Source organism: Labeo rohita, chromosome 15, assembly GCF_022985175.1.
Source record: "Labeo rohita strain BAU-BD-2019 chromosome 15, IGBB_LRoh.1.0, whole genome shotgun sequence".
Taxonomy (NCBI): domain Eukaryota; kingdom Metazoa; phylum Chordata; class Actinopteri; order Cypriniformes; family Cyprinidae; genus Labeo; species Labeo rohita.
The window spans coordinates 19813847-19839997 of record NC_066883.1 but is presented as its reverse complement, the minus strand read 5'-3'; the positions used below and the strand labels follow the sequence as shown (position 1 = coordinate 19839997).

At 34.7% G+C, this 26151-nt stretch overlaps 1 protein-coding gene across 1 annotated transcript in view; it reads left to right on the top strand.

The window, feature by feature from the left end:
• The window catches only part of nectin3a (nectin cell adhesion molecule 3a), a 44827-nt gene that overhangs the window by 5551 nt on the left and 13125 nt on the right, over positions 1-26151 (top strand). Inside the window, exon 2 of the mRNA XM_051129070.1 lies at positions 21679-22026. Within this exon, the coding sequence (XP_050985027.1) occupies positions 21679-22026 (348 nt within the window). The remainder of the gene's footprint in view (positions 1-21678; positions 22027-26151) is intronic.

Sequence of the window (26151 nt, the reverse complement as noted above, 5' to 3'; positions counted from 1 at the left end):
TAATTAAAAAGCAACTTTTATTGAAAAGAAAGCATTATAAGGTAATTTGGCATCTTTTTTATCTATATGTTTTAGAAAAAGTTATTATTAAAGTATTTTAATTAAAAAAAACTTGATTTTTAAAATGGTAAATGAAATCATAGTGAAGACCCCTGCAGACCTTCATGGCTCTGTGTCATGCTCAGTTATGTTTGTCATTGACCCATTTATCTTGATTGAATTCATAGCATGTGATTGAATCCACATATTTAATTTCTCATTATTGTATTTGCGTGGCCACAGTCAGTATTGTCACTTCCAATGCAATGCAATAACACCAGATCGGTGCAGCACATGCATTGACCATATTTAGATCTTTTCCGGTGCATCATTCATGTGATTGGTTCTGAACGTCCTGTAGTTTCCTTACAGAATCAAATCCATCTGTTCATACTGCTCTGAGAGCCCCCTCTGTCTGGGCATTGGAACAAAGAGGGCATTTTATGTGCAATGATCTTCCATGCTGTCTTTGTAATTGTTAGTTGCTGTGGAAGTTTTTAACGAGGGCTACCGGGCAGGAACGCAGTCCATGTGCTGTGATGTTGATGAGGCCTCGGCTGCGTTCTCCTTAGCAGTTGATGTATGAGGTAATCACAGGGACGTGGAGGGTGTGGGGTCCTTATGGTCCTGCAGATACATGAAGGTGGTTTTGCTGGAATTTTATTTCTGTTGTAAATATGACCGCATGCTACCCCATGAGAGCACGAGTCCATGGTTTTGCATGACAGGGAAGTTTTATTGTAGAACTTGTAATGATTATTCAGCAGCCTTATAAGGATTTCCTGTTGAACTGGGTTAACTTCTGGCAGGAACAGGCTTTGGTGGGTGAATCTGGAGAGACTTGACCATTTGAGATAATGTGATATGGGTCAATGACATTAAGAGTCATAAGTGTCAACAAAAGAAAATTATAAAAAAAATAATAATAATAAACATTAAAATATAAATTAATATTTTAAAAAGTAAACTATACTTTTTAAGTTATTTTTTCAAATATCATGAATTAATAATTCATAAATATCATTACATTTTTGGGGGACATTTTACAACCTGAACTAACCTTCTGACCTTGTCAAAAAATTTGAATATTAATGGAAAGCACAAAATTAGGTAAAAATAAAACAAACAAAAAATTTAAATAAATAATAATAAAATCAAACATATTTTATATGGCCGTAAAATATAATTTTTGTTAAACTTTTAATAAATTCCTGTTAAATTGTGTCAATTTCATGATTTAGATTAATTAGATATGCTTTTTGATTAATATGTTTTATATTTAACTATTAAAACAGAGTCTAGAAAAATGAAAGTGAAAAAAAATGGAATCCAGAAACATGAAAACGAAAAAAAAAAAGAAAAAGGAATTTTTAAAAAAATAAAACAGAATTTGGGGAAAAAAAAAAAAAACCCTTGTGTAATTGACCAGACAACTAGAGAAAAATTCACCTATCACTAATAATTACAAATAGACGGTGAGCAACACATTAAATTAAATGTGTAAAAAAAAGTTGAAGTAGAAAGACTACAATGGCTTTTTTTTGTTGTTGTTGTAAAATATACTTAATGTTTATTTTATTTACAGCTTCAAAAAATAATTTTTGCTGCACTGACAAAAATTGATCTAGAAATGATTTTCACTCAGAAATTGCTAGTACATTTCTTAATTATACAGAATTGGCAAGTAACACTGAAATATTATTTTTTTGTAAAAATGTACCTCAATAATCTTTGATTTATTTGCATTATTTGCATTAATTTTTTTTACATTATCAGCATTTTTTTTTTTTAATCTATAGCTTCATCATCTATGTGAAAAATGTCCCAAGTGCTTGATTTGTTAGGTAAACTGACACTGAATTGTCGCAGAATCTTTCCCACCTGTGCTAATGTTGCCTGTTGACTTTACAGCTAATGGTCACACAGGTGGAAAAGGTATTAAATCAATGGAATTTGACATGCAAACAAACGTAAGGACAAAGCACTCAAGGTAGGTGGTATTGGTTATCAATACTGATTAGTGTTCTGTCCTGCCATTTTGTGGACAGGGTGAAGAAAAGAAAAGGAGTGTGCAGAGAAAGTAAACTAAGTCTATTGTGTTTCATGTTGACCAAACTGCTGCATTACTTTGCTTTTTAATTCAGTCTTGTTTGTGTGTCCTCCCCTTTGTGACATCTTGAGTGTCCTGTGTCTTTGTTGGCAAAATTTCAACCCCCTGAAAGCCTTGAGGAACAACATCTCATCCTTTGATTTTGGCACATCCCAGCAGACTTGTTTCAGCTGACTTTTTGGAGGACATATAGAGGGTTTCTGGTGAAGTTGTTGCGCAAACCGAACCATTGTGTGAGCTGATCCGAAGAATGCGAACAGATTTTCACACTTCTTTTGTTTGAATAGCCCTAAGTTCTTAAATTGAGCTCTGCTTCCTGTTAGTGTATGCATGAACACTAAGACTCAGAAGGAAGGAAAACAGTTCTCAGTGAGTTTGGGAAGGAAGTCAAAAACCCAGCCCTTGTATACTCATAGCGTGCTGTTCTGTGAAGCCTCATTAAGAGCTCACATTCCATACCTCAGTCACCTTGTTTTGAAACTCACATTTTAATCAGGCGCTCAGAGTAATAATGCTTAATGTAGTGCATTTAAAATGAGTTTCCAGCTCGGATTTCAAATTAGGATCGTTTTTCAGAACAATGTGGTATTCTGAGGAAATTGTTGACTCAGAGCAAAAGAATAGTGGCTCTTTAGAAACTGCAAAAGGAAGTCTTACGGGTCAGGAAGGTGCTAAATTAGGAGTCTCCAACATTATTTAGAATGAGAGCAATTGTACTTGAGCTCAACTATGGTTTTTTGTGTTAAAGCTTTACTCAGTTCAGACTCACATGATGTTTATGCGGCAAAGGCGGAACGAAAGCGCACTAGTCATTTAAAGCACGCCACTCGGACTGTTTATCCAGTTGGATCAAAGTTCAAATGGCGCCACAGCGCAAATTTATTTATTTTTTGTTAAGTGCAAACTTACTAGAGCAGATGAGTCTCGGTCACTAAACAGTTCTGTGAGATCTAGTGTGAAGCGCTTAAATTCAGTGAAGAACCCAAAAATTTGGTTTATAGCCAGATGAAACAGCGCTGACAAACAGGAGAAACACTGTGCGCAACGATACAGTCAGAAGGCTTTTTAATCTACAAATCGCCATCATTTACCATAGATTTACTGTAGTAGCACTAGCTGCATAGTGGTATTGTGTCAGAAATGTGGGTATATTTGTGTCAGATTTTATAATATTATTAATTTAGACATATTAAATACATTAAAGGAGTAGTAATTGCAGTAATTTTTGTGATAAAGCTATTTATACAAATACCTAGAAACCATATTACATTTTTACCATGGTGTTGAGGTGCTATATTTGTTGTTTTAACTGTTAAATTCAAACAGTCAGAATAATTTAATTTCACCATATAAAAATGAGGTTGTTGCAATTTTTACAGATATTACTGATTTTCATAATGAACATAAATCTACTTCTGCGTCCTAACACAAGCTACTATCAAATGTGTATTTCCAAGAGACAAAAAAAAAAGTTGTATTATTATTATCAGGCAACACAAACCTGTTTCTTGATTTGAAACAATATTACTTATTAAAACATGCAGAACTAAGAAATTATTTGTTTTCTATTTAGATTTTTAATTTGTTAAAGAAAAATGACTGGACAAATTGTAAAGAATTTGAAGTGTTCTGACCATAAAGAATAGTTTAAAGCAACAATTAACCATCTGGTTTTAACAACTTTCACACTGTAGCAAAAATCTGGCTTTAAACTTGAAAGAAAGAAAAAATCGTGATAATTATCGATTTCGACTGATATGAAAAAAAAATATTGTGATACGTTTTTTGGACATATCGCTTAGCCCTACTCTAAGATTTTTATTTTTGAAAGACATTAATACTTTTATTGAGCAAGGATTGATTAAATTGACCAAAAGTGACAGTAAAGTTACAATTTTTATTTCAAAAAAATTCTGTATCTTTAAAATGTCTATTCAGCGAAGAATCTTGGAAGTTCTTGGTTTTCACAAAATTATTAAACAGCGCAACTGTTTTCAACATTCAACAAATCAGCATAATAAAATTATTTCTGAAGGATTATGTGAGACTGAAGAAATGGTGCTGAAAATTCAGCTTTGGCATCAAAGGAATAAATTATATTTAAAATATATTAAAATAGAAAACAGTTATTTTAAATTGTAAAAATATATCACAATATTTCTGTTTTTTACTGTGTTTTGATCAAATAAATGCAGCCTTGCTGAGAATTAGAGACTTCTTTCAAAACATTAAAAATGATACCAACCCCAAATTTTTGAATTGTGTATTTTATAGTTTTAAAAGTAAAGTTTTCAAGTAAATTTGGCTGATTAGCGCAATATGGTTGACAAAATAAAATGTAAGTTGTACTTTGAAGACTGGTAGTGGTAGCCTGTTACATTACAGCACATAAAATTTCACTCGCCACATAAACAGAGTGAGAGAGGACTGATAGGACGGTAGTGAAAGATTTGCAGATTCTAAGCACCACTGACAAACATTTAATCCTGTAAAATGTGTGGTAAGTACTGCCGTTTTGTAATATAGACAGAGTATGTGGGATTGCGAATCTTGAAAGTGAAAGTAAAAAGTGAATGGGCATTCAAAAGTGATTTCAGTACCCTGCGTATTAATAGTGGCTTCCTGATGCCTGCATTTTATATACAATGTAATTACCCAACAATATAATTGCACAAGAAAGCAATGAAATATATTTAATGAAAATATATACTCGTATTTATTCCCTTTAGGGTTTCAGTAGTACACGTTATTTCCTTTCCGAACATGGTTTTCAGCTTTAGACACATTACTTTTACACTTTTACACTCTTTAGTATTCATTTTTATACTATGAAGATGGATTCTTGACAGATTGTTTGACAAATGTTCCAAAGTCTTGATTAATTTCATGCACAGCTATGAAGTAGTTTCATGATTTTGACTGCACTTCAGTTTAATATCAATATGACAATCAGATATGACAAACAAGAGTTACTTTTTAACAATACACGTAAAAGCTAAATGGGAAACTGTCCACACACATACACACACAAAACTTTGTTACTCCATGTGCAAGAATTTAAAGTGTCACGTTGAAACTAAATGTAGCTAGTCACCAGCACACAAGCACTCTTTTAGTCAGTTGGAGCGGAGCGGCGGCCCTTTTTTTAACCTCTGTTACCCAGCTCCTAAATTACCCACTGTTCATTCACACACAAGGATGAATAACACAGACACAGAAGAATTTTTCACCACTAATTAGCAGTTCACCCTTGCATTGTTTGCCTTTGACCCCCTCTCATAATGTCAATGGCGTCTTATAGAAAGCGTTTTATGTTTTGTCTCAGAAGATGTCAAGAAGTCAACATGACAAGTGGAGCGTTGCTTGTGCTTACTGCGGACAAATGAGTCTTAGTAAAGACTTCATTGTTTGGATCTTGATTTTGGTGTGAAGGGGCGGCAATGTGTGACAACTTTAATGCTAACATTATTGATTCCTTTTTTCCTTGAAGTGCTGGTCTTTAATCAGATGCGATAGGTTAAAAACAGACTCGCAATAGAGTGTGAGAGGAAGCGTTCCTCAGGAAGAAGGAAATGTTCAGGGAGCCTGACTGAGGGAGGAGGCCTGTCAGAATGTTTGTGTTTTATTTGAATTAAGTCGAAGGCTTTCTTGGCACTCAGAGAATTGTTTCATTGTTTCCAAGGAGGTAAATATATCAGCTTTCAGATGTTTTATGACTAATAAGAATATGATTAACATATGTTACCAAATATCAATAAACACAGGCCAGGTGACCCTGAAACATTGATTTGTTAAATCAGAAGTCTAGGTCTATTTATTAAACAGAACTTTCTGTTCTTTTAATGGGTTCAGATTAATTCTGATGTGATTTTGTTTGGAATATAATGGGTGTGTTGAGAAATTTAGTATATATTTCTCTTGTTCACTTCCCAACACAAATAAGTAGCGCTAATGCAGCAAGTGCAAAGGGTTTGAATTGAGTTTTTGCTTTATCTTAGTATTTTCAATCGCAGTGGTTCAATTAATTTAATGAAGCTATGAGTAGGGCTGGGCGATATGGCCAAATAAATTATAATGATTACTATTCGATATCGAAAATTGACATTTATCATGGTAATTATTTATTTCTTTCAAGTTTAAAGGCAGAGTTTTGCTACAATATGAAAGTTGTAAAAACCAGATGGTTATTGTGGCTTTAATCTATTCTTTATGGTCAGAACATGACAAACGGTTCATGTTTTTTTAATTCTTTACACTTTTTCCAGTCATTTTTCCTTAACAAAATAAATATCTTAATAGAAAAAATTATTTCTTCGTTCTCCATGTTTTAATGAGTAATATTGTTTCAAATCAAGAAACAGGTTTGTGTTGCCTGATGATGTTAATAATAATCTAAAAAATTTTGTCTCTTAGAAATACACCTTTGATAGTAGGTTGAGTTAGGACGCAGATGTAGATTTATGTTCATTATTAAAATCAGTAATATCTCTAAAAATTGTAGCAACCTTATTTTTAAATGGTGAAATTTAATTATTCTGACTGTTTGAGGTTTTTTTTTTTATATATATATATATAATGTACTCACCCCATTGTCATCCAAGATGTTCATGTCTTTCTTGTTTTTTGAGAAAAACATTTGAGCATTTTTCTCCATATAACGGACTGATATGGTCCCCTGATTTTGAACTTCCATAATGCAGTTTAAATGTGGCTTCAAATGATCCCAAATGCAGTTGTAAACGATCCCTGCCGAGGAAGAAGGGTCTTATCTAGCGTAACGATCGGTTATTTTCATAAAAATAATCTCGTCTTGCCTTGCTCTCGTTGAACTGTGTATTCTGGCTCAAAACAGTTAGGGTATGTCGAAAAACTCCAGTCGTATTTTCTCCCTCAACTTCAAAAAACATAATTTCTTTACGACTGAAGAAAGAAAGACATGAACATCTTGGATGACAAGGGGGTGAGTAAATTAAATGTGAATCTTTGTTTTGTAAATGGACTTCTCCTTTAACCATTGCTCTTCCATAGTAGCATACATTTAGATCATGATAATAACAGTTAAATAGCACCTCAACACCATGGTAAAAATGTAATATGGTTTCTAGGTATTTGTATGAAAACAGTAGTCTAAATACTTTTAGTATAAATGCATAAACGCTATAGCTTTATCACAAAAATTACTGCAATTATATTCCGTTACTCCTTTAATACATGTCTAAATATATAGTATTATAAAATTTGTCACAAATATACCCACATTTCTGACACAATACCACTGTGCAGTTAGAGCTACTACAGTAAATCTATGCTATATTATGGCGATTTGTAGATCAAAAAGCCTTCTGACTGTATCATTGTGCAGTGCTTCTCCTGTTTGTCAGAGCTGCTTCATCTGGCTATAAACCAAGTAATTTGTATTCTTTACTGAATTTAAACGCTTCACACTGATTCTCACAGCACTGTTTAGTGACCGAGACTCATCTGCCCTAGTAAGTTTGCACCATGCCGTCGTTTGAACTTTGATCCAAGCGGATAAATGGTCCAAGTAGCGCGCTTTAAATGACTAGTGCTCTTTCTTTTCACCTTTGCCGCATAAACATTACATGGAACATTTATCGATCTCCTGTTGTCGTTTATTGAGGAAATTTATATTGCATGATAATTACTGTTAACGATTTATTGCCCACCAAGGTGAAAAAAACAGCATATGCTGGTAGGTATGTTTTGATACTGGGATGCTGGTTTGTTTTAATGCTGGTTTAAGCTGGTCCTTTGCTGGTTTATGCTGGTCATGCTGGCCAAGGACCAGCATAAACCAGCAAAGGACCAGCCCTAGCTACAAGAATACTTTTTTTGTGTGCAAAGAAAACAAAAATAACGACGCATGCGTCATGGTACTCTCGTGAACGCACGTCGAAGACTGACACAGAAGAGGAGGAATTGTTTTATAAAGTTGTTATTTTTGTTTTCTTGGCGCACAAAAAGTATTCTTGTACCTTCATAAAATTAAGGCTGAACCAATGATGTCACATGGACTGTTGTATCAGTGTCCTTACTAGCTTTCTGGGCCTTGAACTTGGTAGTTGCGTTGCTGTCTATGCAGGCAAGGTCAGTCTCTTGGATTTCATCAAAAATATCTTTAATTTGTGTTACGAAGATGAACAAAGGTCTTATGCATTTGGAACAACATGACGACGAGTAATTAATGACAGAATTTTCATTTTTGGGTAAGCTATCGCTTGAACTGAAGTAGTAAATGCTACAAAAGTTTATGCTTCAGAATGGTAAAACGTTTTATGTTTCGCTCTCAACAGTGTCAGACACATAACAGTGATTGATATCAATATCATTAGCCTTTGGCTTGACTATGTTATTAAACAGCTAATATGATAATGCTGATGTTACACAAAGCATGTTCCCATAACAAGCTAATGATATGAAAACCCCCACCCCCAAGTTGGAAACAGGCTGTTTCAGAAGTTTTTACGACTGTCTTTTCTACGTTTCTGGTTGTACCAGAAAATGCAGGAATAGTGCTGACTGATGAATTTGCACATTGTCTTCAAACATTTTAATAACAACAGTAAAAACTTTTCACCACAGGGCTGTAAGTTCACCACCATTTTGGATGTGTTCACATGTGCTTGTCACATTAATACTTTAACTCTAACTTGACTATAACATAATAACGCTACTGGTTCAGTGGACTAGAGTTATTCTTGTTTCACAGCATGTCAACATTTTGTTTTTAAGCAAAGCTCGTTTCAGCAATGCCTTTTTTCTCAGCCTGTGGTTTTCCTCCCACATAGATTGATTCTTAGGACAGAGTGTTTTCTTTGGGGCATCCAACCACAAAGATATTTAAATATTTATGATTTCCTTTTGGAACCCAATATAATCATCCCTAATGCATTCAACATTTGTACAAGCCTTGAGCATACTGTCTCTGTTCTGCACAGTAGTGTCTGTAGGTCCAGCAATCGGATCCTATAGGGGTCATGAACTCTGATAACTTTTTTCCTTCCTCTTTTGGTAAGACCCTCAAGCAGAATTATTCCTCTCACTAAACTCAATGACCGTAGCACATGGCTGCAAAACAACTCAGCTAATTACCATTGGTATGTCAAGGACAGCTGTTGCGTGTCATGTCTCTTTAGCCTCTGACATTCATTATTACACCATTGGCATTGTGACCAAAGGTGAGGCAATTCAATTGAAGTCACACTGTCCTCAAGCTGCCATCTAATGAAGACTGACGCCAAATTGAATCAATGGTGTATCTGTCTGTTAGTCAATCTGTATTTAGCCGCTTTAGCAACAGTCATGGAATCAGAGTTGTTTAACCACAGCTATTTCTTGTTTTTATGTTATGCACTTAAGTGGTCAAGCTTCAGTTTTTATTTGTTGTTTTTTCTCACATCACCCTTTTCTGCATGGAAAATGAGAGGGAATAAACTGCTGAGTTTTAAAGAAATAGCTAATCCAAAATAAAATGACATTTTTTTTACTGTTATGTTGTTCCAAATCTGTATCAATGTATTTGAATATTATTTATATTCTAGCATCAAATTTATTAATATTTTGTATTAGCTTTTATTTGTGTATTTCCTGTTTTCATTATATTTTTTAGGTTTTAGTCAATTTATGTTCTTTTGTCATTTTCATTAGTTTTTAAAAATATTTCTATTTATCTTTCATCTATTTTATTTCGGTTTTAGTTTTGGTAATTTTAGCACTTCAACCTAAACTCATTTCAGTTAAGTGTCAAGCCCACATTTACACATTATATATTTATTTCAGCTAAATTAACAAATATTATATATAACGAGAAGTCTCTTATGCTAAACAAAGTTGCATTTATTTGGTCAAAATACAGTAATATTATGAAATATAATTGTAATTTAAAATAACAGTTTACTATTTTAATAAACTTTAAAATATTATTTATTTCTGTGATGAAAAGCTGAATTTTCGCCAACTATTACTGCAGTCTTCAGTGTCTCATGACAATTTAGAAATCACTCTAATATGCTGATTTATTATCAGTGTTGGAAACAGTTGTGCTGCTTAATATTTTTTTGGAAACTGTGATACTTTTTTTTGATTTTGATTGTTTTGTTTTTTTTGACTGTTTGATCTTTTTTGCATGTTTACTTTGCAAAGACTGGGTCGGTACTTCTGCAGTGATATAGGATGATTTCGAAATGATTTTTGAAGTTGAGGGAGAAAATACAATTGGAGTTTTTCGACATACCCTAACTGTCTTGAGCCAGAATACACAGAGTTCAGACGAGCGTTTGAGATTAAAAAGTATTTAAATTATATATTTATAATGAGAATAACCAATAGTTTCGCTAGATAAGACCCTTCTTCCTCATTTGGGATCATTTACAGCTGCATTTGGGATTGTTTGAAGCCGCATTTAAACTGCATTTTGGAAGTTCAAACTCGGGGCACCATATCAGTCCATTATATGGAGAAAAATCTTGAAATGTTTTCCTCAAAAAACATAATTTCTTTACAACTGAAGAAAGAAAGACCTGAACATCTTGGATGACAAGGGGGTGAGTACATTATATGTGAATCTCTGTTTTGGACGTGGACTTCTCCTTTAACAAAAAAGGTAAAACAGCAATATAGGGTGATTTTGAAGTTGAGGGAGAACATGAGATGGGAGTTTTTCGACATACCCTAACTGTCATGAACCGAAAAAAAACAGTCCAGGCAGAGTAAAACGAGACAAGCGTTTGACATTAGAAAGTATATAAATTGTATTATTTTTATGAAAATAACCAATCGTTTCACTAGATAAGACCCTTCTTCCTTGGCTGGGAACATTTACAACCACATTTGGGATCATTTGAAGGCGCAAACTGCATTTTGGAAGGTGCAAACTCGGGGCACCATAGCAGTCCATTATATGAAGAAAAAACCTGGAATGTTTTCTTCAAAAAAGCATAATTTCTTTACGACTGAAGAAAGAAAGACATGGACATCTTTGATGACAAGGGGGTGATGAGTACATTATGTTAATCTTTGTTCTGGAAGTGGACTATTCACTAAAAGTCTTGCTTTTCCTGATGCCCATTCACTTTTACTGTGTGGAAAAGACAAGTGTGAACATTCTTCAAACGTTTTTAATTTTGTGTTCCACAGAAAGAAAGTCATATAGGTTTGGAATGTTATTATGATACGCAAATAATGACAGAATTACTGACTAAACAAGGTTTGCTGTCATCTCATCCTACCTCTGATTTCTCATAAAGTTTCTTATAACTTTTATAGTGCACTTCTGGTGACGTTCATCACCTCTCCCCTGCCATTATGACATTAACAAAGCATTCATTTAAAATGCTCTCATTGGTCTCGTCCCGCCACATCACCGTGGTCTTAAAAACAACTCTAATCTGAGTGAGCTGTTGCGTGCAAGAGAAGAGTTTGGCCTCATATGTTTCCTGCCTTTTTTTGAAATCTGAAAGTAGGGGATGCATCAGCCGGTTTTCCCCTCCCAGTGACCTGACAAAAAGTCCAGGGGCTCTGAGACAAGTCTCCCCACACTGAAATGAAGTTAAGATGTTTCACAAGAGAGTGAGGTCAGGTTCGGATCTCAGTTCACGCTGGGGCATTTGGCGCGTGAGACGAGGAGTGGAATGCATAGTGGAGAGCTCGAATATACTGTTGGAACCCATGAACAGCTTGTAGTAGTTAGTGATGTCAGGAGAGAGAAAAACAAACACAAGGAAGGCTTCAAAGAGCGAGCATATCTCTTTCATTATTTCATTTCTGATTTGTTTCCTCTTCTTGTTCTCACTCTTCTTCACCGTTCCGTGTAGCGACCTTTCGATTTGTTCCTTGTTACCTTTGCCAATTTTTTTTTCATTTAATGCAGTCACACTATACCTCTCATTTCCTATTTAGTCTTTAAAATCTGATTGGCAGAGCTGGGCTGGCCCTCAGATGACTTTCACCAGGCCTACATGCTTTTTGAAGTTTTATATATTAAGCCAGATCCGGATTGAGGTAATGATAGAAGGCTTTAGATTAAAATATCCTCAAGCGAAGTTTGCATGCTTGTGAAGGAACGGTGTAATTGTATCCATTAAAAGGTTATATTGGCTTTTAGTAACTTAAATGACAGATCAGAGACTTTGTTTATAGTCTTTGTTTCATATTTCTATCAATTTACGTTTACAACAATTGCAACGAACAGAACGATGCAATGATTTGCCTGTCTGGCTTTGATTCAGGTATCTGAGGTTGTGGCCATCTGTTCATCTCTACTGAAAGAGCAGGACATCTATAGCTATACTGCTTTATACAAGACTTTATGAAAGAACTTTGTCTGTTAAAGGAATATTTAGGGTTGCATAAATGCTATTGACAACATCTTTGGCCTGAAAAGAATTTCAACGCATCCCTTAGTTTGGAAGATCTCATGACCAATTCGTACGTATTTTGTACGTTCTCTGTAAGGGGTATGCTTAGGCGCGGGGTTAGGGGTGGTAATTTCTTACGAATTTCCTCCTTCTTAAAATACGTGTAATTTTTCAGAAAACATACAAATTCGGAAGAGCCACGTCGTAAAATATGTATGAATTGCCATGAGACCAGGTTGAATGATCATACAGTAGATGTCTATGAGGTACAAAGCACAGCAGTATTAAACTAACACAATCTCATGAAAATTTGTAAATGTTGTACATTTTGGCGAATTTGTGACTAATTCATGTGAATTTGTAGTCTCTTTTGTAAGTTTTAGTACAATCTGCTTATGCTCATGCTTTTTTTTTCTAAAAATGTTATGTTCCTGCACAAATTACATTGTTTGAATTCCAATTAAATTTCCATCTTGTAAAATAGTTATGTTAGGGTGTGCCAAACTATATTAGTATATTTTTTTTTCATAACACACTTTGTGAATAGACTTACTAACAGACCTTTTTTTGGGTGCAATTTTCAGAATTTTTGTCTGAAGTTAACTGTTGATTTAAGATTTGTTTTTTGAGAACTTAAAACAGGGTTATTATTAGAGATGCACTGATTGCAATTTTCTTGGCTGTTTCCAATTTTCTTGGCTGTTTTTTTTTTTTTTTTTTTTTTTTTTTGGTAAGATACCAATTTTCTTGACAGCATATACAAACAAAAACGTATACTTTTTTTTTTTTCAATGCAAAATATAATTTACATGATAAAAGAAATTATTAAACATTACGATTCCCCCAATCAAAAGTCACCGGTTCCGGGCCGATCGTGCCGAAAATCAGCTAATTCCGGTCCCTGGCCAGTCAATCAGTGCATCTCTTGTTATTATTGCTAAGTAAAACTAAAATCATTGAAATAATAATAATTACTTGAGATAATTATTTCTGTTATTTTATTATTTCTGATAGTTGCCAGACAGTTTAAGTTGAAATACTAGAATAAAGTAGTGATGGGAAGTTCGGATCATTTTACCGACTTTTGAGTTTCGTTCAGCAAAATGAACAGATCTTTTTTCGAGTCATTTCTTTCATTTAGCAAAATATAATTACAATTTTACGTGTTACTTCCCTAACACATTTACTGCTTACACAAATGTTGATCACACTACAAACAAGACAAAACTATAATGCTATAAGAAACAGAAAAGAGCCAGAAAGAGAACTGATTAGTTCCGAGTCTTCGGTTCGAGTCGTTCGTTCATCACGTGACAGCCCCATAAGATGAACGAACAACACCAAAAACCTGAAGACTCGAAACAGGTGAACTATTTCCAGGCCGGTGTCCGGTGCATACTATCCATCCTAAATTCTATGTGATAGCAGTAATTTTCAATACTATTTAGGGCAGATAGGGTGGATAGTATGCACATAGGGATGCAGGGCTCACAGAACCTAATAGGATGTTGCGCATACGCGGCTGAACGAATCACTCCCCAAGACGACTCATTCGTCCCGAGTCACATTAAAGATTCGTTCAAAATGAACAAATCGTTCAAGAACGACCCATCACTAGAATAAAGTAAACTAAAACTAAAAACTACACAAACTTGACACAACTAAATTACTAAAATTTTTAAATTCAGATCAGAAAAAACTAAAATCTGATTTAAAATATAAATAAAAGCTAATAATACTGCCGATCAATTTGAAAATGACATTTTGTTTTCTTTAAAGGGGTCATTGGATGCCCATTTTCCACAAGATGATATGATTCTTTAGGGTCTTAATGAAAAGTGTATAATATACTTATAGGTTAACAATTCTCAATGGCAGTATAAAAAAACACCCTTTTTACCTTGTCAAAATGAGCTCTGCAAAAATCAACCCATTCTGATGGATTGTTCCCTTAAATGCAAATGAGCTCTACTTGCCCCGCCCCTCTCCTCTCTCTGTGTAGTGACGAGAGACTGTTTACTTCAGCCGCATTTAGCGCGTTCAGCCACGAAACTTGCTAACTAGCATGCTATTAAGAAAGGTGATTGCAGAGATTCATAAAAAAAACCCCTTATACTCTCTTCTGCTGTAGGTAAAGCCGGCTCACGAATGATAAATGAATGTTCAAACAACATGTAAAAGTTAACTTTGCATCCGATGATCCCTTTAATGGTTTTTGCACTTGCAGGTTTGCACAGATCAGGACAGTAGTTCTTTTTTGTGAATATAGCACAATCAGCATATTTTCAATCCCAAATGATTACTTTAATGAAGCTTTTCTTTTAAGGGAATCGAAATCACACAGGCCAACAATGTTTTTTTTTTTTTTTTTAATCAAACACATAGAACTAATGGAATCAGGAACCAGAAACTTTCGAAGAGTTACATTTAAACTTTAATTTAATAAAATTTAATTTTTAAAATTTTCTGCTGACAATGCAGAGTCTAACCTGGCATATTCCTTTAATTCTGGTTTAATCAGTGTGGTTTGTGGCAAAATTTAGATACACTTTTTTTTTCTGAGATTCTAGACAGGCCAAGATGGAACATGTGCCATTTGTGGATGTCCGAACTGTGGAGCATACCACAAATTTCATCAGGGTGGTGTGTATAGGTTTTTGGAGTTGTTTTCACAGCCGACTGCGGGACGATATTTTTGTCAGTGTGTGTTCGTTATCCTCCCTGATGAGCACCGTTGGATGTGTTTGTAGAATGTATGTGTGTACGTGACAGGGCAGGGTTGCGAGGTCAGTGGTGGGTTGGCTGGTAGACAGGTGACAGCTGCTCCCACTGCTCAGACTGCAGTGAAGTGGAGACAGCACAGACTGCGTGTTGTTCTGCCCTAAACACAACAAACATGCACAGGGCAACCATAAATGTAAAGCATAAATAACAGGCCAAACCTTTGCATATGACCCTGGTTTTCCAGTGATAAAGTAATACAGCTGTATTCAGTTACTACTTGAAATCGTGGTACTACACATTCATGCAACACGATTACTGCTGTCATTGAAGCAAAAGGACGACCAAGAGTAAAAATTATGTTGCCTTGCATCCTAAGAACTCTAAATCCCCTTGTGTTCACCTGGGTTTTGATGTGGCAGCCCAACATCAAACGTCAAACCACATCTGAAGTTTGCCTGGTTTTAAGTTTTGTTGATAGTTAAGCACAATTTTAAGCTCCATTCATTCTAACTAGTTATTACAACTCTAGGTAAAACAGAGGGTTTGTTACTGAAAACCCTCAGTTTTGGTTGGTTCACATGAAGGGTTTGACATTTAAATAGCTAGAAATCTTGTAGCATGGGAATTGAACAATGATTTTTATTTCTATATATTTCCTCTTCATTAACATTTGTCAATGGGTGTCTTCACAATTTCTCAACCTTTTTGACTCATTTTCCAATAAAATATTCAAATTCATATTATTTTTTAAACAGAAAATGGCAGTATTTATATATTAAATTAATAAACCACAATTCATTTGATAATCCAGAAGCTCAAGAACTGTTCTTCAATAAAAAACATATTTATTGAGAAAATTATTGAATTTAATTAGCAATTTAATTTAGATTAGACAATCCTGCACCCCAGACAATTTGCTTCGACCCCTACAGTCTTATTGTTGACTGTTTTATTTAGAGTTTTATTATCATTATTACTTATATTTTTAGTGATGGTGCTTTAAATCCACTATTTTCAACAGAATATTTTAAAAACTTACTAACTGTGATAGTTTTGTGCAATAAAAGTCTATTTTTTTTCACCAAGGAAAACTAGATGATAACGAAACGAAAACTCATTTTGAATGACAAAAACTATGACATTAATCTATTGACACTTTTGTCAAGTAATAAAAACTAGACGAAAATGTCAAGGAGAGACGATTTAGGAAGAGATTAATTCAGAGTGAATCTGCTGCGTGGTTAGGAGGTTAGATGCCTATATTTCAACTGTATCATAGCCTAATGATCTATCCTGCGGGACACAAGTTGGCATACATTTGCTGCATGTCTCATAAAACGTTCAGATATGTCAATATCTGGGAGTAAGAATTTGACGACGCAAAAAAAGATCTCACTTCGGTAAGGTTTTCTGAGCGCCTTTCACATAGCACACGAGTACTCTTTCATGTCTCATGAACAGAGAAATACACAAAAATTGATGCCAAATTGTCCGTTTTGACAAGTATTCACGTAAACACACTCGGTTATGTCTTAGGTGAACGTCACCATAGGGAGAATGTCACCATATCGGACGTGTATCAGTACATTACATCCATTCATCTGGTTTTAAAGGTACAGCAGCCTAATTTAGTTGCTACTGGCTGTGGTATCGATGTTAGTGAAGCAACAAAAGAAAGACAGAAAATCACTCACTGCTCTTGAATGAATTACTTTAGTAGCCCTAATAAAGATAAATCTAAATTTATTTATAGAAATAAATGAGAATAATAAATAAATCAGCTTGAAAGAATGAAGAATGCAGTAAACAAGGTGTTATAGAATGCATAATTAGCCTTCACTGAAAAGAAGACCATGTTCTCGTTTCTTTATGAGAAGTGGTTTATCATGATAAAAAAAAAGTTGTCTGTCATGATAAAACCTTAATATCAAACCAATATAATGAATTTGGTAATTTTAGAGTAATGAATGCATTCCACTGTAACTAAACCCATTAGATTTTAGCCGACTAAATCTACTGTAGATTGTCTAAAAACAATTCAGATGACTAAAATATGACTAAAACTAAATGGCATTTTAGTCAAAAGTCTAGGACTAAAACTAAATGAAAATTTGGTGTCAAAATTAACACTGCATTAGACTGTCACGTTGGCACTTTTTCGAAACCCCTGTATTCTGCTCTATTGTTGCACTCAGAGTTTTTAACACAAGGCATGTGATCCTATTTATACATGTCCTTTTTAATAACTAGTTATTTTTGAATATGTATATGTTGCTTTAGTAGTCAAATTAGGAATGAAATGAGGGTGAGTAAATGATGACAGCATTTTCATTTTTGCGTAAAACTGCCTGTTTAACAAAACAGTAAAAATGGAGTCTTACAGGTAAACCGGTGCACCCTACACTCAGTTCGCTGATTGACGTAAATGGCTCTTTAACGATCTCAGTGTGAATTGAAATGGGTGATCCTCTGGTCTCAGCAAATTTGATATTCTAGCTGTCAGCCAGATTGCAGTGTAGTCTCTTGCTCTCTCTCTCTCTTTTTCTCTCTCTCACTCATGCACACACACCCTCCCTCTCTCCGTCTTTGTGTGTGTGTGTGTGTGTGTGTGTGTGTGTGTGTGTGTGGTGAAGTTCTTGCAATTACAGGGTGGGCAGGGGAACAGGCAGAGGGAGAGCCTGCACCCATACAGGCATGATATAATAGCAGAGGTTTACCACTAGTATGCAGCTGCCAAGGTTTCAAAATATCAGCCACTATTTAGTGCCTCCATAGACCCACTTTTTATGATATGGTCTCGTATACCCGGCCTATGTATTTTAAATAGTATGGGTTTTACCTTGTGACTGTTTTGATGGTAGGAATACTTCTTAGCACAGTCATTTGTACAAGCAGCATTAAATTCTCTAAGCTTTTTAAAGAGAGGAAGGCTTAGTGTCTCGATTAACAATTTTTCCATCTGAAATGCAGCAATTTGTGGGCTTTAATGACTAAGGAGATTTTATTTTCACTGCACAGTGTTTCTCTCAAAATATGTTTTGCACAGCTCCCATTCTGTAGCCTATAATTTTTTTCTCTGTTTTCCAGTGATCTTCACGGAAATGCGTTCTTTTGTTTTGTTTTCAGGACACCGTGATTTCTTGCATGAGGTTAAGCTGCAGTGTGTTGTTGTTTACCAAACAAGAGTGACTGTTAAAGGGATAGTTTGCCCAAAAATGCATGTCATCATTTACTTGTCATTCCAAACCTCTATGACTTTCAACCTGTACTGAGATCCAGTGTTTTGTTGCACCACATTGGTGTTCATTGCATGGAAAAAAAATCTTTTGTGATGTTTTCTGACCTCTCCACAAGCCTAGTGAGTTTTGCTTTGTATCCATGCAAGGTTACTAGGAAAGAACTTGGAATGGAAGTGACGAAACTATCTGTAAAGCACTGTTTACATGAAACAAACAAGAAGTACGTCAGTAATACGGCAGCAGAGGTTCAACCGCTTAGAAAAGAAGGCTTACAAAAACTGAATTTGCTTACTGAAGAGTTCATGTAAATGGTTTAACAAAAAAAAATCTTCACCCTCCAGTAAGAGTTTCCTCTTTGACTTTCATTATATTTGCATTAATATGCATGCATTTTCCATTTCCTTTGTTGTTGTTTTTGTTGTTTTTTCAGATTTATTCTTAGTAATTAACAGCATGACAAACATGCTTTTGACATTTATTTTTTAAATGTTTTTTTATTATTTTTGTATAATGTTTAACGCAGGTGTTTATGATACATTTTTTCACACACAAAAAATTGCATTTATGTTTACATTACCAACAGGGTTTCTTTTAAAAGAATGAATACTTTTATTCAGCAAGGATGCATTAAGTTGATCCAAAACAATGTAAAAGTCTTCACTGTCACTTTTGAAAAATGTGTTTTGAGTAGCAAATCAGCATATTAGAATGATTTCTGAATGATCATGTGACACTGAAGACTGGAGTAATGATGCTGAAAATTCAGCTTTGCATCACAGGAATAAATATTGAATGTTATATGTTGAATGTTATATATTGAATGTTATAAAATGTTATAAAATAACATTTTAAAATATATTGAAGTAGAAAACAGTTAGTACAAATAGTAAGAATATTTCACTTTTTTAACCACCTTTTTTTTTTTTTTTTTTTTTTTTTGTAGAAGCATGTAGAGGTATTTAATTTCAATATAAATAATACTATTAAGTGTAGTACGAATCAAGAATATTTTTGCTGTTTCCCCAAAGGAAAAACAAAAAATGTTAATTTTGCCAGCTTTGAAGCTAACAAAATTCTTAAGTTTATATCATGGTGTCTTTGATGGGACCCCTTATGGATATCCTTTTTTCCCAGCACCTTTTTTTTAATCAGTCTCTTCCATTGTCTTAACTGCCAGCTCGCAAGAATATCATGTTTACATGAATCAGCAAATACCTCCAGTATGTTCAAATAAACATGCAAAGGGCACAGGCGCAGATTAAAAAGACCTATTAAACAGTAAAAAACTCCCAAATTGGCTGTTGGTGTTTTTCATCTTGTTCCAGCGGCTTTTATTAGGCAAGGTGCTCAGACGGTTAACAGAGAGGACAGTCAGAGCGTCCCGCAGTGTGACGCGGGGGTCTGTATGGTGCTCATTATGGATGTGAAGCACGGGCTGTGTGGCACAGCGCTCTCAGCCTGCTGCAGTTGAAAAGGAAGGCCTCCCGCATGGGGCGTAATTAAGGCTGGGGAAAACACGAGCCCTCATTATCTGCTGTATGAGATCTCCCACTACTGTACTTCAGTTATGACCTTTCAAGGGTTCTCTTGATGGAAGTGATGTCAGCAAGATTAGACAGATGGAACTGGTTAAGAGCATATAACGTTTTAAACTGATTCACACTATAATGTAAAAAGGTTTCTATGAGATGTTCCTTCTAAAATGTGCTGCAGTATTTGAACAACATGAATGGTGTAAATTGATTGTTCGGAACATTTGAAGAATTGACATTCACAGATTTTGTCGACACTGGCAACAATTTCTAGATAAGTAGCATTTCCCTCAGCTACGGTTGAGGTTAAAAAAGTTTACGTGCACCTTGCAGAATCTGCAAAATCTTAATTATATAACAAAATTAGAGGGATCATACGAAGTGCATGTAATTTTTTATTTAATACTGACCTGAATAAGGTATTTCATATAGATAAAAAGATGTTTACATATTGTCCACAAGAAAAAATAATAGTTGAATTTATAAAAATTACCCCGTTCAAATGTTTACATACATTGTTCACGAGTCCCTTGTTTGTTCTAAACAAATTCTTTGGTTTTTCAGCATTTTTGTGTATTTGGACTCTTTCCAACAATGACTGTATAATTTTGAGATCCATCCTTTCACACTGAGGATAACTGAGGGACTCATATGCAACTATTACAGAAGGTTCAAACACTCACTGATGCTTCAGAAGGAAAAACAATGCATTAAGAGTCGGGGGTGTAAACTTTTGAACAGAATGAAGACGTGTATATTTTTCTTATTTTGCCTAAATACCATTATTTTTACCATTTAGTACTGCCCTTCAAAAGCTAGAGAAGATACTTACATGTTTCCCAGAAGACAAATAAGTTAAATTTACCCTGATCTTCAAATTCAAAAAGTTTTCACCCCCTGGCTTTTAATGCACCGTGTTTCCTTCTGAAGCATCAGTGAGCGTTTGAACCTTCTGTAATAGTTGCATATGAGTCCCTCAGTTGTCCTCAGTGTGAAAAGATGGATCTCAAAATCATACAGTCATTGTTAGAAAGGGTTCAAATATACAAAAATGCTAAAAAAACAAAGAATTTGGGGGACCTGAAGGATTTTTCTGAAGGAAAGCAGGCAGTTTAAGTGTTCAGGCCAAACAAGGGACTTATGAACAACTATCACTGACACAAAAACACAGCTGTGGATCATTCAGGTAACAACACAGTTTAAAAAATCTTCTTATTTTGGTAAAAAATAATGAACATTTTGCAGATTCTGCAAAGTGTATGTAAATTTTTGACCTCAACTGTATATCATGAAGAATCCATGAAGGATCTTGAACATTTATGGAAACTTTTCATTACACAAAATGTTCTTTATCATGGAAAAAAATCTTAAAAATAAACATTCTTTATTGCCATCTGTGATTCCATGAAGAACCTTTCCATTCTTTGATAGGTTCTTTATAGTGGAAACAGGTTCTTTAGATTATTAAAATGTTCTTCACACTAAGAAAAATGGTTCTTTTATGAACTGTTCTCTGAAAGGTTATATGGGGATCCAAAAATGGTTCTTATTGCATTGCTCCCCCTATTTGGAATCATTATTTTATAGTGTTGAATGGAAACGTGGCTACTCTAATCTATTTCCTGTATCATTAATTCTAATGATCTGTATCTCTCCAGGTGTGTGGGCCAACAAGGTTGTGGTTCCTGAACAGGTGACTGCAGTGCTGGGGAAAAATGTTACTTTGACCTGCAGGGTGGAGGTCAGCACAAACCTCAGCCTGACCCAGAGTTCCTGGGAACGCCGGCTGCCCTCCGGCACTGTCACTTTAGCCGTCTTCAACCCTCAGTACGGGACCTCCATAGCTGACGAGTACAACAAACGTGTGCACTTCATCAAGCCCTCAGTCCACGATGTATCCATTGTCCTGCAAGGCGTGGGATTTGCAGACATTGGGTCCTACACTTGCAAAGTGGTCACCTTTCAACTTGGAAACATGCAAGCATCCACAACTGTGGACATTATGGGTGAGTATGTCTTTGTGAACAGTTTGTAAACTATTTAGTTGTATACTTTTGTAAATTTTGTAAGACATTAGAATCCTCTTGAACCCAATATTTGTTGGGCCATAAAGTGCAAATAGCATGCCTCGTTGGCAGAGGCTATTTACACTAACTCGTACACTATTTACTCGAAAGCTCATAGCAGTGACTTTTTGACATGATCGACCCAAGTTTAAATCTGCCTTTTGCCAAACTTCACTCTTTTCACTTCACATATCAGATCAGAAAGGTATTTATTTTCAATAAAATGAAGAAAATAATCAAAAAGTGTAAAATAAAGTGCCTCACAGGTGTTTATCAGTTAGGGATAGCGATAGGCATAGGAAGTGCTTTATAAGCACTTTAGTAGCCAATAAGGCAGCATCCATTTAATAATTTGAATAAAATAAAGCAATAAGCCCTGTGAAGCCGTGAGTGAATTTGTAACAGCTAAGGGGCGTTGTTAGGTACAACGCGAAGCCCCTTAACTGATATAACCCACTTAACTGATATAACCCACGTAGCTGTTACAAATTCACTGTAAACCATGGCTTCACAGGACTTACTGTTTTCATAAAACATTTATTCCATATACGTAGTAAGGTATCACAAAATAAAACAGAGCAAATAAAGTGTAATGATATTAATTAAAAACATTATTCGTCCGCCAGACAATGTAGTTCCTCAGAAATGGTTGTGGTTGCAACAAAGTGGTTGATGAGCAAAACACAATCATAAATAAAGGTGTATGTTTATAAAGTAATTTACAACAGCTTTGAACGTGGCTCAACCAATCAGAATTAAGGACCAGAACTATCCGTTTTATAAATGATCATTTACACTTAATACGTTGTTATTGTATCCTGTTTTATAATGTGCTACAATACCGAGGTGCAAATATCTGGCACTTGTGCCAAGTAGTATAAGTAGAATCTAACTAATATTATTGCAAAGAAAATATTCTCTAATAGCATCTAAATAGCATCTATACATTTGCAATATAAAGATACAATAATAGTATTATTAATTTTGAAAACATTATATGCATCTTTATATTATTTATTTACAAATACAGAAAACATTATTATTATTATTATTATTATTTATTCATTTATTTATTTTTCCCAGATTTGTTTTCAAAAATTAACAGTAACAAATCATAGATAAACATACTTTATTTATTTATTTATCTATTTGTTTATTTGTTTTATTTTTCAGAGAGTGACATTAAAGACCTTTGTAATATTACAAAAGATTTCTATTTCAAATAAAAGAGGTTCTTTTGAACCTTCTATTCATCAAAAAATCCTGAAAAGAATATATGGTGATTTACACAAAAATATTAAGCAGCACAGTTGTTTTCAGCATTGATAATAAGTCATGTTTCTTGTTAGAATGATTTCTGAAGGATCATAGGATCACTTTTTTTCTTGCAATTCTGACTTTTTTCTCTGAATTTTGGGATATAAACTTTTTTCAATTCTGAGAAAAAAAGTCAGAACTGTGAGATATAAACTCACAATTACGAGAAAAAAAGTCAAAAGTCACAATTCTGACTTTTTTTTTTTCTTGCAGTTACCAGATTAAATCTTGCAGTTCTGAGTTTTCTTTTCATGTATTTGCGAGCTTATATCCCAGAAATCTGGACTTTTATTACTTGGAATTTGCATGTTTATATCACGCAATTTTGAAGGAAAAATATGAATATTTATTTTTCTTTCCCAGGTTTGTTTATTGGTTTTAACCCAAAAATAGTGTTAACAATAACAAAACATAGATAAACACATTTATTTGTTTATTTATGCTTTTATTTATGCATTTGTTCATTAATCACTTAAAAGTGATTAACTAACATTCCAAAAATCCTCTGTTTGAAAACATAACTGAAATGACAGAGAAGTGATTTAGAAACTTCTGTTGGAATGGCTTATTTTGGTAGATTGTAATTATAGAAAGGGCTGGATACACCCCTTACAGAGCCCCTTTTCTGCTCGAGTTAAATGAAGTGTTGTCAGACGCTACAGAGATGACAAAAATATCTGTCACACACTGGCATGATGGCACATTCCTTCTATTTTGTTTTGTGGTGCGTCATATTTTCCTAGTTGTTTATTTCTTGCGTTCCTGGCAAAACATAAAAAACTGAAGCTAGTCTTTTCTTTATTATAAGTGGTAAAACTTCAGAATTTCATCAATCCAGTCTGAAATGGCATTACTGATTCAGACGTTAAATCAAAGTCCTATTAGTCCTTGGCATTTTTACAGAAAAGGGAGAAATTTGCTCAAACCTCTAAAACTGTAAAAGCCACTGGCCCATCAGCTGCTTCGAGTTTGTGTGTTTTTTGCACACAAGCTTGAAGCCACCATCCCTATTCTTGTAAATTTAACAATGATGAATCATCGAAGGAATTCTCAATGGCCGTGTGAATTTTTACAATAAAACACATCAGATGCGGCACGCAAGCTAAGCGGTATAATTTGTACCCACAATTCATTCTCTTCCCTTTTTTAACGTAATTACTTAGCTTTCACTTGGAGTCCATTATAATGACAGAAATTGTTTGGGAAACTGCGGTTCCTTGGTCTGCAACCCAGAGCAGGAATGTTTCGGGTTTGGATTTGTGTGGGCGACTGTGACCCGGCCCTAATTCCTGCCCCGTCTGATGATAAATCAATACTCTGACCCTCTCTAGGGCCTTCGTCCACCCACAACCTGCGCGTCAAATGAGCTAGCTCTCCGTTCCCTGTCTTCTATCAGGAGGGTTGGGTGTGAATGAGTTGCCAAGATGCCCCTGCAAGCTCTGAGTCAGCAGAGCTCCAGTGTGATGCAGATGGCATAGAGTTCAGGTTAGATGAATGCAGGGTGGGTCTGATTTTGGCATTCGGATGTCAGCGCTCTGTGATACACTGTGGGTCCCCACCATTCAGGTGCTGCAGGGCTATATTTAGCATTTGGGGTCTCTGGTTTTTTTTAGATTTCTCGTACACAGGAGCAGCCTGTAAACAGAGTAGAACAGGTGTGTGGAGCAGACGGCCTTGGGTGTAGGATTAAGTTGACGTTCCTGGCCCACATGGCAAAACTGTTTCTTAAGAGCGCAGCTGTTGCAATTCTCTAGAGAGAGTGATGAAGAAAGGAAAGAGGGAAAAGGACAAATTAAAATAGTATTGATACGATTTTATTAATAGAGGGAACTGTGACTGCATTCACTGTGTTCCTAAATTCTGACTTTTGCCAGATTCATGCAATACATTACTCAATTTTTACACTTTTTTTTAAAAAAAAAGAAGGTAATAATTTTATTTAGCAAGAATGCATTACATTTATCAAAAGTCACATTAAAGGTCACATTAAAGACATTTGTAATGTTACAAATGATTTCTGTTTCAAATAAAAGAGGTTCTTTTGAGCTTTCTATTCATCAAAGAATCCTAAAAAGAATATATGATTTACACAAAAAATATTAAGCAGTACAATTGTTTTCAGCACTGATAAAGAGTAATGTTTCTTTTTAGAATGATTTCTAAAGGATCACGTGACACTGAAGTATGGAAGCCTGTTTCCGCCACTGAATAAAAAATGTTTAAAAAAAAAAAAAAAAAAAAAAGGTAATTGCAACTTTATCTCACAATTCTGACTTTATAACATGCAATTGTAACTTATTAAGTCAGAATTGTGAAATATAAACTTGCAATTCTGAGAATATATCCATCTTTTTCCCCCTCAGAGCTAGACATTATAACTATCTCACAATTCTGAGAAAAAAGTCAGAATTGCAAACTTTTTCTCACAAGTTTTTTCTAACAATTGTCAGTTTATATCCTGCAAATTCTGACTTTATTACTTGCAGTTACAAATTTATATCATGCAATTGCGAGAAAAAAAAATCAGAATTGCGATTGTTTATCAGAATTTGTATCTTGCAATTCAGACTTCTTTTTTCTAGCAATTGCGAGTTTATGTCTCGCAATTCTGACTTTATTACTTAAATTACAAGTTTATCCCCCGGTTTCACAGACAAGGCTTAAGCCTAGTCCCAGACTGAAATGTAAGTCTAAGCTGTTTCAGCTGAAAGAAATTTGCACTGGCTGATCTTAAAATATATCAGTGCC